This window comes from Topomyia yanbarensis, chromosome 2 (assembly GCF_030247195.1).
Source record: "Topomyia yanbarensis strain Yona2022 chromosome 2, ASM3024719v1, whole genome shotgun sequence".
In the NCBI taxonomy this organism is placed as follows: Eukaryota; Metazoa; Arthropoda; class Insecta; order Diptera; family Culicidae; genus Topomyia; species Topomyia yanbarensis.
In genome coordinates, this window is record NC_080671.1 from 396,624,485 (window position 1) to 396,636,438 (window position 11,954).

At 46.4% G+C, this 11,954-nt stretch overlaps 1 protein-coding gene across 1 annotated transcript; it reads right to left on the reverse strand.

Moving 5' to 3' along the window:
* Positions 1–952: 952 nt before the first annotated feature.
* On the reverse strand, positions 953–11,150 carry LOC131680839 (uncharacterized). The gene is made up of 6 exons (XM_058961550.1): positions 10,038–11,150; positions 9,214–9,957; positions 6,465–6,568; positions 2,441–2,774; positions 1,146–1,250; positions 953–1,078 (listed from the first exon to the last, which is right to left on the reverse strand). Exons 1-6 carry the CDS (start codon positions 11,148–11,150, stop codon positions 953–955), a joined length of 2,526 nt encoding a protein of 841 aa, XP_058817533.1.
* Between the last annotated feature and the right edge of the window lie 804 nt (positions 11,151–11,954).

The following is an 11,954-nucleotide window of genomic DNA, read 5'->3' on the forward strand; positions in this document are numbered from 1 at the left end:
TTTGGTCCGTCGGCCTGTTGTGAGGTTGCGTCGAACTCCCGGGGACATCAAGGAATTTGGCGAGAGAACCGCGGTGCTTGAGATTTCAGGGTTTATTAGGCAAGCTCCATAGCTATCGGTGAGCCATGACCCCGCCATTGGACTTTGTGATGGAAGAGTTGTTGCCGAGGTTGTTCTGCTTGATGAAGGATTGTATAATCTGCCGGAGCGGGTGAAGGAGCCTGTTGTAACGGAGCTTGAGGACGGCTCATCTGAGTCGTTAATTTTTCTTATCTCGCTGTTTAGATTGCTCCTTGGTTCAGGTTTGGTGGATGAGGCACGGCGGCCCTTTTTCTCTCCCAGAGCCCTCTGGAAGGTTGTCGAGGCGTCCACTGTATTGCTTTGTTCAGTATCATAGGCTGGAAAGTAGGCTGGAGCACTCATCTGGTCTTGGTTAGGGATTATTGTGTAGAGACTTACCCGGGTGGGAGCCGGGCCCCCTGCACTGGCAGCCGCCGGAGGCTCATCGAATGGGTACGGGACTTCCGCGGTCGGGGCCAGTACAGGGGAGAATTTTTTTTCCTAACAGAACTGGTAACGTGTTTGTTCTTGCTGGTTGTCCTGTGTCTTTTATTCTGCAATCTTCGGTGAGGTGGTGTCTTCGTGGCGTTTCCGCTTGGTACTGTGTAGTCTGCTCTGCTCTGTATCGGAGTTAGTCTAGTTGGTGGGGGATTGTACTGTCTGCCGGAGCGGGTGAAAGAGCCCGTAGCGACGGGTCTTGTGCCCGTCTCATCTGTGATGTGTGCTTTGCTTCTCTCTTTGTCGTTCCTGTGGTCAGGGCGGCCAGGCAGCCTTCCTCTGGGGCTTCCTAGCGGATGCCGGCCGGGAGCTTCCGGTTCGCCAGAAAATTGGTTGATGGGTGTTGCAGTTAGCGTATGGGTTGGGTGGTCGACCGAGAGGACCGACGTTCCCTTTATCGGTTGGGTTGGTTCTTGAAGTATAGTTTGTGTATGGCGGGCGGTCCGCTTACACAATTGCCCGCGGTAGCCCGGGGGAACGGAGGCAACCGGTTCTTCCGTTTGGTGTGTGTCGCTTGATGCTGTGGGGGGGGGGGGAAGAGATAGGGCAGTTTCTGTGGTCGAATTTCGTTGTGTTTCGGTACTTACCCGGAAAGGTACCGATGGTCCCACACCGACAGCCGCCGGGGGCTCGTCGGTGAGGGCCGGTACTTCCCCGGACGGGGTCGGTGTGGGTAGGCTTTTGTGGTGTTGCTGGCGTTTTTGTTGTTGCATGTGTTATTAGGTAGTTGCTGTTTAGTTTGGCTACTTAGTCCAAAATGTAGGTGGCTGGGTCCCCACTTTGGTTTACTGGCCTCTTAACGTTGTGCGGTTGGGGATTGTAGAGATGTTTTGTCGGGATTTCTTTCGCTGGTGCGAATTCGGATGGTTTTTGTTGGCTCTGTTTCAGAAGGGGGCTCCTCGATTTTTCTTGATGTTGTTGATCTCGTTCCTTTTTAGATTTGCTTCGGCTTGGTCGATTTGTTTCGCCTTCTGATTGTGTTAAGCTTGTTGGTGTGTTTTGTTTCACTGCCGTTGCTTGTGGAGCTAAGAATCCTGTTGCCGGTTTTGTCGTCGTCGTTTGGGATGTGCTGGTGCCGGGGCCGGTTGAGGGGGTCCTTGGTAGCACCTGCCTTCTCAGTGCCGTAAAAGCATGGCGGAGGGCCGCCATTGCATTGCGCAAATCTTTATTTTGTATTTTCTCGTCCAATAGCTGCTCCTTTAGTTTAGCGATTATCAAATCTTTGCTATCGGTCTCCGTTTTTTTTGGGTATCAGTCCTCTTAATTGTGAAATTTCCTCCCTAAGTATCTGTATGGTGCGATCTTTTTCGTCATTTCCAGGGGATAGTCTATCTTTTAGTGTAGCTGCGTATGATTGTTTTCTTGACTCCTGGTTGACAAGGGCTCGGGCTTCCGGGAATGAGAGTCCGTTGTCAGTTTTGATTTTAACCACCTGATACTCTTTTTAACAAATAGGGCAGGATTTGTCTCTGGCGGAGTGGCTATCTTTGCAGTTAGTGCAATTGCTAGGTTTGGTGCATAGGTTTTCGTTACTGGTTTCGTGTTCTGTGCCGCAGTTTAGACATATCTTCTTATATAAACATGTTTTACTTACGTGTGCAAAGCGCCCGTAGCGGAAGCACTGCATGGGAGAAGGGTAATATTTCCTCACTCTTACTCTAACCAAGCCTAGGAAGATCGTTTCCGGCAGGTGAGACCCAGCAAATGAGAGTACTAACAGTGGTGTGTTAGTCGGCATACCTTTGGTCACCTTGGTTATTCTTCTAATTTCCACCACATTTTGGGGTCTGAGCGCAGAGAGAATTTCTTCAGTGGGAATATTGATTGTGTCGAGGTCATAAATTATTCCCTGGGTTTTATTCAGGTGAGGATGGAGGATCACCTCGACCTGTTGACCGTTGGAGAACTGTTTAATGTTGAGCAATTTTTGGAGTATCCTTTTGGATGTAGTGCGCAGAATGTACTGCGTTCCTCTTGCCTCCTTGGTAGCATGGATGCACTTATTAGGATCAGACCCAATTGCTTCTTTCAGTAGTAGCTGTAACAGCAGTGGGTTTGGTAAATTTACACTGTTACCTTCACTGTCCTTCGCCGCACGCAGCAGTAGAGTCTGCTGGTCGATCAAATCACCTGAGGTCATAAAGGCTGGTATGGAGTAACTAAGCGGTGGGCCCTCCCCTGGGGGAGGCGGATCGCCTTCCATCGCCCACTCTAGTCTGGTTTGATTCCCCGGTGAAGGGGTGCAGTGCAGGTTTACACGGAAGAATCAGGGAAGGCCGGGATTGAACTGCCCGAAGAGTCAACCAAACTCGTTTGAGGTTCGTCACTACACTCTCGTATGGATCACAAGTCGCTCACGGTTCGCACTTTTTATGGGGGCGCAAGTTTTTTACCAGGTTTAAATTTTCTTGGTGATGGAGGCGCGATCTGTTCACAGATTTAATGTTTTATATTCGGTGGAGGCGCGAGTAGTTTACCTACTTTAAAGTCTGCGCTCCTGATACTTGCCACTGTTATCACTACACAATTTCGTAGTAGGCTTTGGTTTTTGGTATATTTCGGTGGGAGGCAGCCCTTTGGCGGCTTGACCGTCCCTCCGGTTGGCGGGTTGCCCGCCAGGAAGTGAGATCCGGATCACTTGTTTTTCGCACTACTAACTGTGTGACGGGATACTACACTCGCGTAAAACTATCACTTGGAGTAGGTAGTCGATATACGCCGGATGGCTGGGGCCGAGCTGATAAAGTCCGGGTGGCTGAGCTCGAACGAAAAAAGGAACCCGATAGGGTGACCTTGCTTTTTCGGGGAATCGCAGAACCACAGCGATAAGAAAAACACAACCAATCACACCGAGTGATTGATACGATCTCTCAATCATTTTTTATAATTGGTTAAGGTACACTTCATCTTTAAATAACTCTATGTAACTACGAGGGTACATTACCATGTGTTAATTCTATCTGTCAGTCATAATTTTCTAAATTTGAATAGGCATTACAGTAAGTGTCATTTTAGAAACCTTGGGGTCTAATAAATTATATATATGTATAGTGAACTGCCTTGACGATGATGACCGTGACGTGAAAGAAAAGAGTTAATTAAATGACCCTCTTAACGCAGTAGGCGAGCAGACGAACGTTTTTTTATTTCGATTATAGAGGTTTTAACCTTAAGGTCATTTGCCTCTTTGGATTAGAAAAATCTCTTATGAAAAATTTCTAACCCTATGTGCGGGGTTGGGACTCGAACCCAGGTGCACTGCATACAAGGCAATCCATTTATCAACTACGCTACGCCCACCCTAGATGAACGTTTCCTCACCACGAATATAGGTCTCTACACGCAATAGAAAGTTGCGTGCAAAGTAAAATCAATCATATTTGTTATTTTTTCACATATTGTAAACACATCAAAGATCCACGGCTTCGTTAAGCTACCGATATGAGCCGTGGAAATAAACGAATTGAGAAAAAACTTATATTTGCTTAGTTGGACAAAATTCTCATACAATATTGCAGTATGTACTAAACACAAGTCCATAATCATTGCCAACGCTTCAAGCCTTTGTCTGCAATTCAAATCATGCTGAAAAGTTATTTTTGCACTTCAACATTTTATGAAAAAGGATGAAACAAAAACTACAAAACCAAAACCAGCGCGCTCCGAAATTGTTCCAACCAAACCTCACCTTTTGTCGGGTTCATACTGAAAAGTTATGCCAGAAAAATGTATGCTTCATTTGGTACCGGAATTTAGGACCGAGTCAAAAGTTGAAACTTACCACAACTTTGCCACCTTCGGGAATGGGAAACATCAGGAGCAGCCGCGCGTGTAGAGCGAGTACCTACCTACCTACCTGCCATGCCAGCAAACATGCTCCGGCGGCTAACATCGGCGAAACTAAACGTTGTTCCACGTTCTCCTCCGTCCCTTCCCAGGTGCGCTTATCCTCTTCTCGGTCCCGGAAGGAAAACCGGGCCATGCTAACTAGCGAGTTGTAGGTACACCGTCTACCTTCTACGCCCTACTGTTTGGTCGTGGGATCTCGTGCTTTAAGCTCTGACGTATGAATGTTTCGGAAATAATTTACATGGCGCTTGAGGCGTTTGCTCCAGCCAATCATCACTTCGGTGTGGAGGAAAGTTATTTTTCCTGTGGTTGAAGGCGGTCTCCAGGTGCAAGTTGTTGAAACGCTTTGTGGTACAGTGTGTAATTGTAATCAATCATTTGGCTTTGAAGGGGAGTTTTTCTTTGGTGGCTGGGGGTAAAATCAATTACACGTGTGTGAGCACACTCAATTTTACCTTGCGTCACCAAGGAAACTCCCTTATATAATAAAGTGTAATTACATGTATGTTTCGTTTCAGTTCACGTGGAACGATTTTCTTAACGGATGAATTCTTTCTTCGTGATTATGATTTTTAAGAATGTTTAATTACATATTGGAGTACCTCTTTCAACAATGTTTAAACATATCACGACATGATTTAGCTGTTTTTAATTGATTACAGTCACTAGTTGGCATGCAACATGCAAGAATTGTTATAACAGATTTGTAGCGACAAAACTAATTGTTGTTCCGTGCAGTTTGTGAAATGTTTTTTGAGACTCAATTCTGAAGGTAGCGCAGGGCAATATTTTGTCTCCTAACATATTTTTGTTGTTCATCAATGACATTAATTAGTTCCTAAATTCATTATATTCCTACATATACGAACTTAATATCGTAGTTTCCCAACATGCATCGGCTTGATCGAAATTCAAGCCAGTTACAATGTAATGAGAACTTACGCAAATCTACTTTGTGTATAATTTAGTGAGAAAGTGTTCTTTTATCACGACTGAATAACGCAGGCATAAAAAGGAACTTCAACAACCAGGCAAACATCTTCGTCGCTTCCAGAGAAAGCTTTCGCTTGCACATAATTTGTTGCTGTTTATTCGCACGGCATTTACATAAAGTGCGCTCGCTTCGCTGGATGCATATGGGGGGGGGGGGGGGGGGGGGCGTTTGAGTACCAGATGTTGCTTCCTGGAAGGTGGGCACTGAGAATGGCATGCCTAACGGAATACTGAACACGTGTGAATTCGCTCCATCGACCGAAGAACTCAACAACTTGGCGCACAGACACCGTCCGTTGCCGGCTGCATCATTGTGGCTGAAATGCATTAGCGTGCATTTGCATCTTTCCCCACGTGTGAACTTTCGCAAGTAGGTGGAGATAAAGTTTTATTTATGCATTCATCGTTGTCAGGGCAGTCAGTGTTGAAATTTAAAACAGGGTATTCTTATGCAAAAAGAATTGAAAAAGTGATTCTTTGTATGCTTCAATAAGCCACTTTGATATCCATCTGGGTGTCCTATTATCATACGAAGAGCAGTAAGTCAATATCATGATCTTAAATCTGTTCACCCGTCACCAGCAGCCCCAAAAAGTCAGTCCTTCTCATTAATATCTCACATCTTCTAGGCAGAGTAGAGGGGTGTCAAGCTCAATTTGATGAGTCTTCGCTTCTTCTCCTTCTTCAACAGCACGCCTGAATTTCCGTTCCATTCACAATCAATCAATCCGCTCAATTTGCAACAGCCTGCGACGCATCAGAGTCAATTCTAGTATAATTCCAATTTCAATCCATCCAGGCACCATATAAATCCTATTCTATCCGTCAACACCGACAAGAACACAGCCTGCTATCGACAGGGAAGTCGGCAAATCCCTCAAAAGGCAGAAGCGTAAAGAACTCTTCCTACGGGGTTCGCAGCCGTGTGTGTGTGTGTGAGGTTAGGTTTGGCAGGCGTGCTGTCGAAAATTGATCTAAATATAATTTAGCATCAATCTGTTACCCCGGGCATACGAAAGGAAAATTAAGTTTCTTTTTTGTTTGTTTCATGTAGGTAAGAATACTTTGGCCTGCGCCGAGCAGAACCAATGGCCAGGAAAGCGCAACCCAGCTGCTGAAGGGAACGCTTCTCGGTACTCTTGGAATCCGTACGAAGTTGAGCAATGAACTTTTGAGATGAGATAATGGATATTTGCATTAATCACTAGTTGGATGTACTCGTGAAGGCTGACTTCGGTAGGATGGAGATACTGATCTGTTTATTGTCTAAATACAGAGGCTTCTGTTCATATCAAATTTAGCGTATCGGATGATTCATAGTCTTGAAAGTAGGTCGGTCGCCGTCAGTTATGCGTTCAGCTCTTCGTGATTGAGTTATGTATCGTGTAAAAATAGAATGTGAGAGTCAACTTATTTTTTTTTCAGAAAGTACATTTGTTATGCTATTGGTGATAGTCGGATCGAATTTTTTAAATTTGAAATTATCGGGTCGGGGTTATTGGTTGAAGATTCGGTATGAGACTTTACCACGACTGCTATGCCTAACTTCGAGATGAGAGTGTCATCAAGAAAATAGCTAATGAGGTATCGCATTCCTTCTTCAGCCGTCCGTTTCGAGACTGATGTTATTTCTAGCCGCTCCTAACATACTCTTCAGTGTACCCCCTTGACTGTCAGCATACGAAAGAAAATCCACCGATTGTCATTTCGCAGATATTTGTCTCGCTGAATGCCATTTTTCCGAATGGACTGTTTTAGTTTATGTCCAAAGTCTCAAAAATGGGGAAGTTTTGCAATACTAAACCCACGGTTCCTGATCAGGTAGGATTCTCAGTGTTTACTGTATCTGTTGTGCACACTATAAATAGGCTATGACGATTTTTTTTAAATTCGTTTTTTTGAAACGGCTCATAGCGATAGTTTAACGGAGCCGTCGATTTTATTATTATTATTATGATTGTTTATTGGGGCTTTAACCTATAGGTCATTCGCCCATGGAATAAAGCGGGATTACAATTAATAAATAACGAACTGCAACGACCTTCATTTTTAAATAGCAAAAATTGTTTGCAAACTTAACGCTCGTTTTCATAGTTGCATAGCAACAAGAATGGGACAAATATTTGATTATGGGCAGTAAGCAGGCCACCTCCTAAAATTGTAGCAAAGATCAGATTATCAGCGATCCTTTATCAGCGAGAAGATATCCCAATTTTTGGTGTTTCTTGTAACGCTGGAAGCTCCTTGTTTGATCTCAAATTTCCAAGACCAAGAGCTGTAACTACAGCTGGTTCGATTACAGTTTTTAGGAGAACAGATGTCTCACGATGGGGATCGTCAGAGTCATACTCCTCCTGAGCCAATACAGCCTAACGATTTGTCGTGGTGAGGCGTAGCTCTCTTTAGTATTTCAGTAAAAAAAGTGCTTAGAGCCGCTTTGAATGGATTTTGATTCTTGGCGCACTTGTCACTCGCGGTTTTATGACTACAATGGCCGATTTGCTTTTATTTAGTGCTAAACATGACGCTTGGTACGAACTATGTTGAATAACAAGTCCGACACAGCAATACTGCTAAAGTTCACCCGATGGAATTTTGAGGGGGCATACAAGTTTGTCCCGTCCTGTGCGATTGCCATTCAAAATCTTCACGCACTGGAAAAAGCGGTCCTTGAAACAACCAACCAATCACCTAATCGAAACGGTAACACCACCTCCGATCTCAACTATGTAAACCGACATTTAGATGCTGGAAGTCCGTCAGAAAGTCTGCTGAAAAAATACTCCAGCACTCGACATCAAGCATGAAATAAAGCGGGATTACAATTAATAAATGTTACATTTCATTTTGTTTGCGCAGGGTTTGCGTTATCAATTTTATTGTTTAAATGCTGTCGTATAGGCCGGCGCACAGTGGCTGGAGGCTGGCCAAAACCTGAAATATTTATTTTTGAAATGTTGATATTTTATATTTTTCCTAAATTTCTCATGTATTGTATGATGTGTATTCAAAATTTTATGATTATTGGATAAGAACACGATTTTTAACATGAGTTTAAACGTAGCAAAATCCAGAATTTTTAATGATTTTCATTTTCGAAACCACCATTGCTCTGTTCACTTCAAATGCATGTTGCTCTTTTGATTTTGGTCCGATTTTAGCACAACTAGTTTCATTGTGTAGAGGAACGAAAGAGCTTGGTTAGTGAATAAAATGCATTTGGTAAATTCACTTGGAACTATGACTTTTTAGTTTAAATATGTTTGAGAGGGTCAGATCAAAAATACTTTTTCCACTAATGTATTCTGTACAAATTTCGGAATCATTTCGGAACGGTCACATAGTATACATTCTATGGGAAATAACCTCTACTTTTCGAATATCATGGTCTCGTTCTGCGCCTAGGTGCGCAATTTTTTTAAGGAGATTTTGAAGCTTTGTTGCTGATATGGAGGCGCATATTGTTTTGTGTAAAATAGTTAGACAATCTACAGTAAACCAACTCGTTATACAATGGATTTAAAGTAATGTTCTTCATTTTTTATGATATTGCTGACATTGGTGAACAGTAACGGAAAATCTGTCATGAAAACGGGATCATAGTTATAAGAAAGGTTCAATGACACTGTATGGAAAAATGCATTTAATATTTTACGACTTTTGACATCAAAAATGAGCTCAGCACCTCAAAATTAGCTTAAATTGTGATTTTCAGCCAAATTAGGTAACATTTGAAGTTTTGTGCGACTTTTGTTTGAAGACCCGCCACTGTGCGGCGTCTTTTAGGAAGAGGAGGAGTGCCTCCTCCCGAACCGGGTCGTTGGATAGGGTGTCCCGTATCGGACCAGTCAGGCCGTACTGACGCCGTAGGTCCTCCAGTTCTCGGCAGTTGCACAGCAGGTGTTCGACGGTGAGCCTGGTGTTGCAGTAGGAATATTTTGGGACGGGCTCAGTGGACACGGTGTGTGCGTGGGTTACTCGTGTCTGCCCCACGCGGTGTCGGGAGAGTATTTTTTGTTCCCTCTGGCTGTTTCGGTCGGTCCAGGTGTCGGCTGAGCCTTTGATTTTTTGGATGTGATTTCGAGAACTCCGCCAGTGGTTGGTGAATCCGTTCTGCAAGCTGGTGTTGAATTCCCTGTCGATGTCAATGGTTGGAGTCTCATTAGGGAGCCGGGTCCGGGCTCGTCTGCCGATGAGGGCTAATCGGTCGGCATCTGTGTTACCCTTGTTGCCGCTGTGACTCGGAACCCAGCAGATGGTAACCAATGGGTCTCGAAGTGTCTCGATGGCCTGAACGAAGCGATGTTTGGAGATCTCGCTAGCGACGTCCCTCAGGACCGAGAGCGAGTTTGTAAAGATGACCGTCGGTGTATCGGTGGGTCTTTTGATCATTCCCACTGCAATGGCGGCCGCTTCCGCCGAGAAAACTGAGGAGGAGGGAGGTAGGCGGAAGGAGAGCCCGTTCCCCAAGCCGCCGATCCCCGCTCCTACACCGTCGTTCGCTTTTGAACCACTGGTAAAGATTTTAGTGTGATGTGAATATCTTCGGTTAATTAGCTGTCTATATTTAACTAGTATGGTCGCCAACTTTTATAGTGCGAGCAAGGCTGTCGTCGGTGTTGGGTCCGGGGTCTCACCCGGTGTAGACGAGCGATGGGTGGGAGGTCGTTGCTGGTGAACTCCTGGTGCAGGTTGGAGGCGGTGGTGAGAAGGGGGCACTCGTCGCCCGAAGTTTTCTCCAGGAAGCCTAGTGCTCTTCTGAAGGCCACCCTGGCTGTTTCCCAGCGGCAGGGTAGCACTCCTGCCTCTGCACAGGCAGCTTCGGCCGGGGTACTCGGTAGTAGACCGGCGGCTAGCCGCACCGCTCCGTGGATTAAGGGCCCGAGGATGTCGGAGAGTCCGTCTAGGTTCCGGGAAGTCATCTCTATCCCGTAGAAGATTCTGCTGTGGATAAGAGATCGTCCGACGTTCAGCGCTGCTCGGCGGATGTTTTTGGGGTGGTGGGCGCAAATGGTCCGGACTAATCGATTTCTGCTCTGGCAGTCTTTTTTCAGTCGCCGGAAGTGTGGTATCATTGTCAGTTTCCGGTCGAGAGTGATCCCGAGGACGACCGGTTCCTTTCGGAACGGAATTACTGTACCGTTGAGGCGGATTGGACGAGCGTTGGCTGGGTGATATGTGCTGCAGCAGTGTGTAATGGTGCACTTGGTGGCGGCGATGTTGAATCCAGTGGCGAGTGCCCATCGGCCGACTGCGTTGGCGACTATTCTTGTGCGCGGGATCGTCTTCCCGAGGGCCACCAATATGATGTCGTCCGCGTACACGAAGACATAGACGCCCCCAGGTAGCGCGGTGAAGAGCGAATTCATCCTCACTAAGAAGAGGGTCACGGTTAGATTTGATCCTTGTGGCACTCCGTTGGCCTCTCGGAATTCGTCGGAGAGTGTGCCGCCAATGCATACCCGAAAGCGGCGGTTGGTTAGAAAGTTTTGGATGAAGACGCCTAGGTTCCCCTGTATGCCCCATCGTTGGAATTGTTGAAGGACGCCTTCGCGCCAGACTGTGTTGTAAGCTTTTGCTATGTCGAGTATGGCAATATCGGCGTGGATGCCTTCGGACCTTGCTCTGTCTAATACCTCGCCGAGCGAGCCCAGGTGGGCTTCGGTACCGGATCCCTTCCGGAAAGCGAATTGGCGTGGGTCGAGTAGTTTCTCATCTTCCAGCCACGTGGTCAGTCGCCGGTTTACCATCCTCTCCAGTGTCTTAGCGGTGCATGACAGCAGGCTGATTGGCCTGAAGTCGCTCGGGGCACGGGTACGCTGGCATTTTTTAGGAATGGGGACTACGTGGGCCAGTTTCCATTCCTCTGGGAAGGACCCGCGTTCCCTGATAGTGTTATAAGAGTCTAGGAGGGCTCTTTTGCCTCCGGGCGGAAGATGCCTAAGCATCGGGTAACCAAGTCTGTCAGGGCCGTCGGACTTTCCTCGTGCGTTAGTGAGAGCGACGGCAAGTTCAGCTCCGGTAAAGGGTCTGTTGTAGGTGGCTGCGGAGTCTGGCGTGAAGGTCGTAGGGAAGGCTTCGAGTCTGCTTTTTTTCTGAGCGAATACGGCTGGCAGGGCTTTGTCGGCGGATAACGATTCGAAGTGGCAGCCTATCTTGTTCGCGATTTCGTCGGGATCAGTAATCAGTTGACCGCTAAAGAGTAGCCATTTTGTCGACGTTTGCCACTGAGCGCGTTGATCCGTCTCCACAGCTCCGTGGTTGAGGAGTCCGTGTGGATACCGTCCACGAAGTTCCTCCAGCTGGTTTCTTTAGCCGCTTGGATTGTTTTCCTCGCAGCATTTCGAAGCGTTCTAAAGTTGTCCGCTCTTTGATCCCAAAGGGGGTGATTGGGCGTTTTTTGTAAGGTGCGGAGAGCTTTCCGGCGAGCTTTGACGGCAGCGACCACTTCCAGATTCCATCAGTGCACGGCACAGTGTGGTGGTACCCCGCTTGTTCGGGGGATGGTTTCTTTCGCTGCGTTGACGATAGTTTCTGAGAGTTCGACCAGTGAG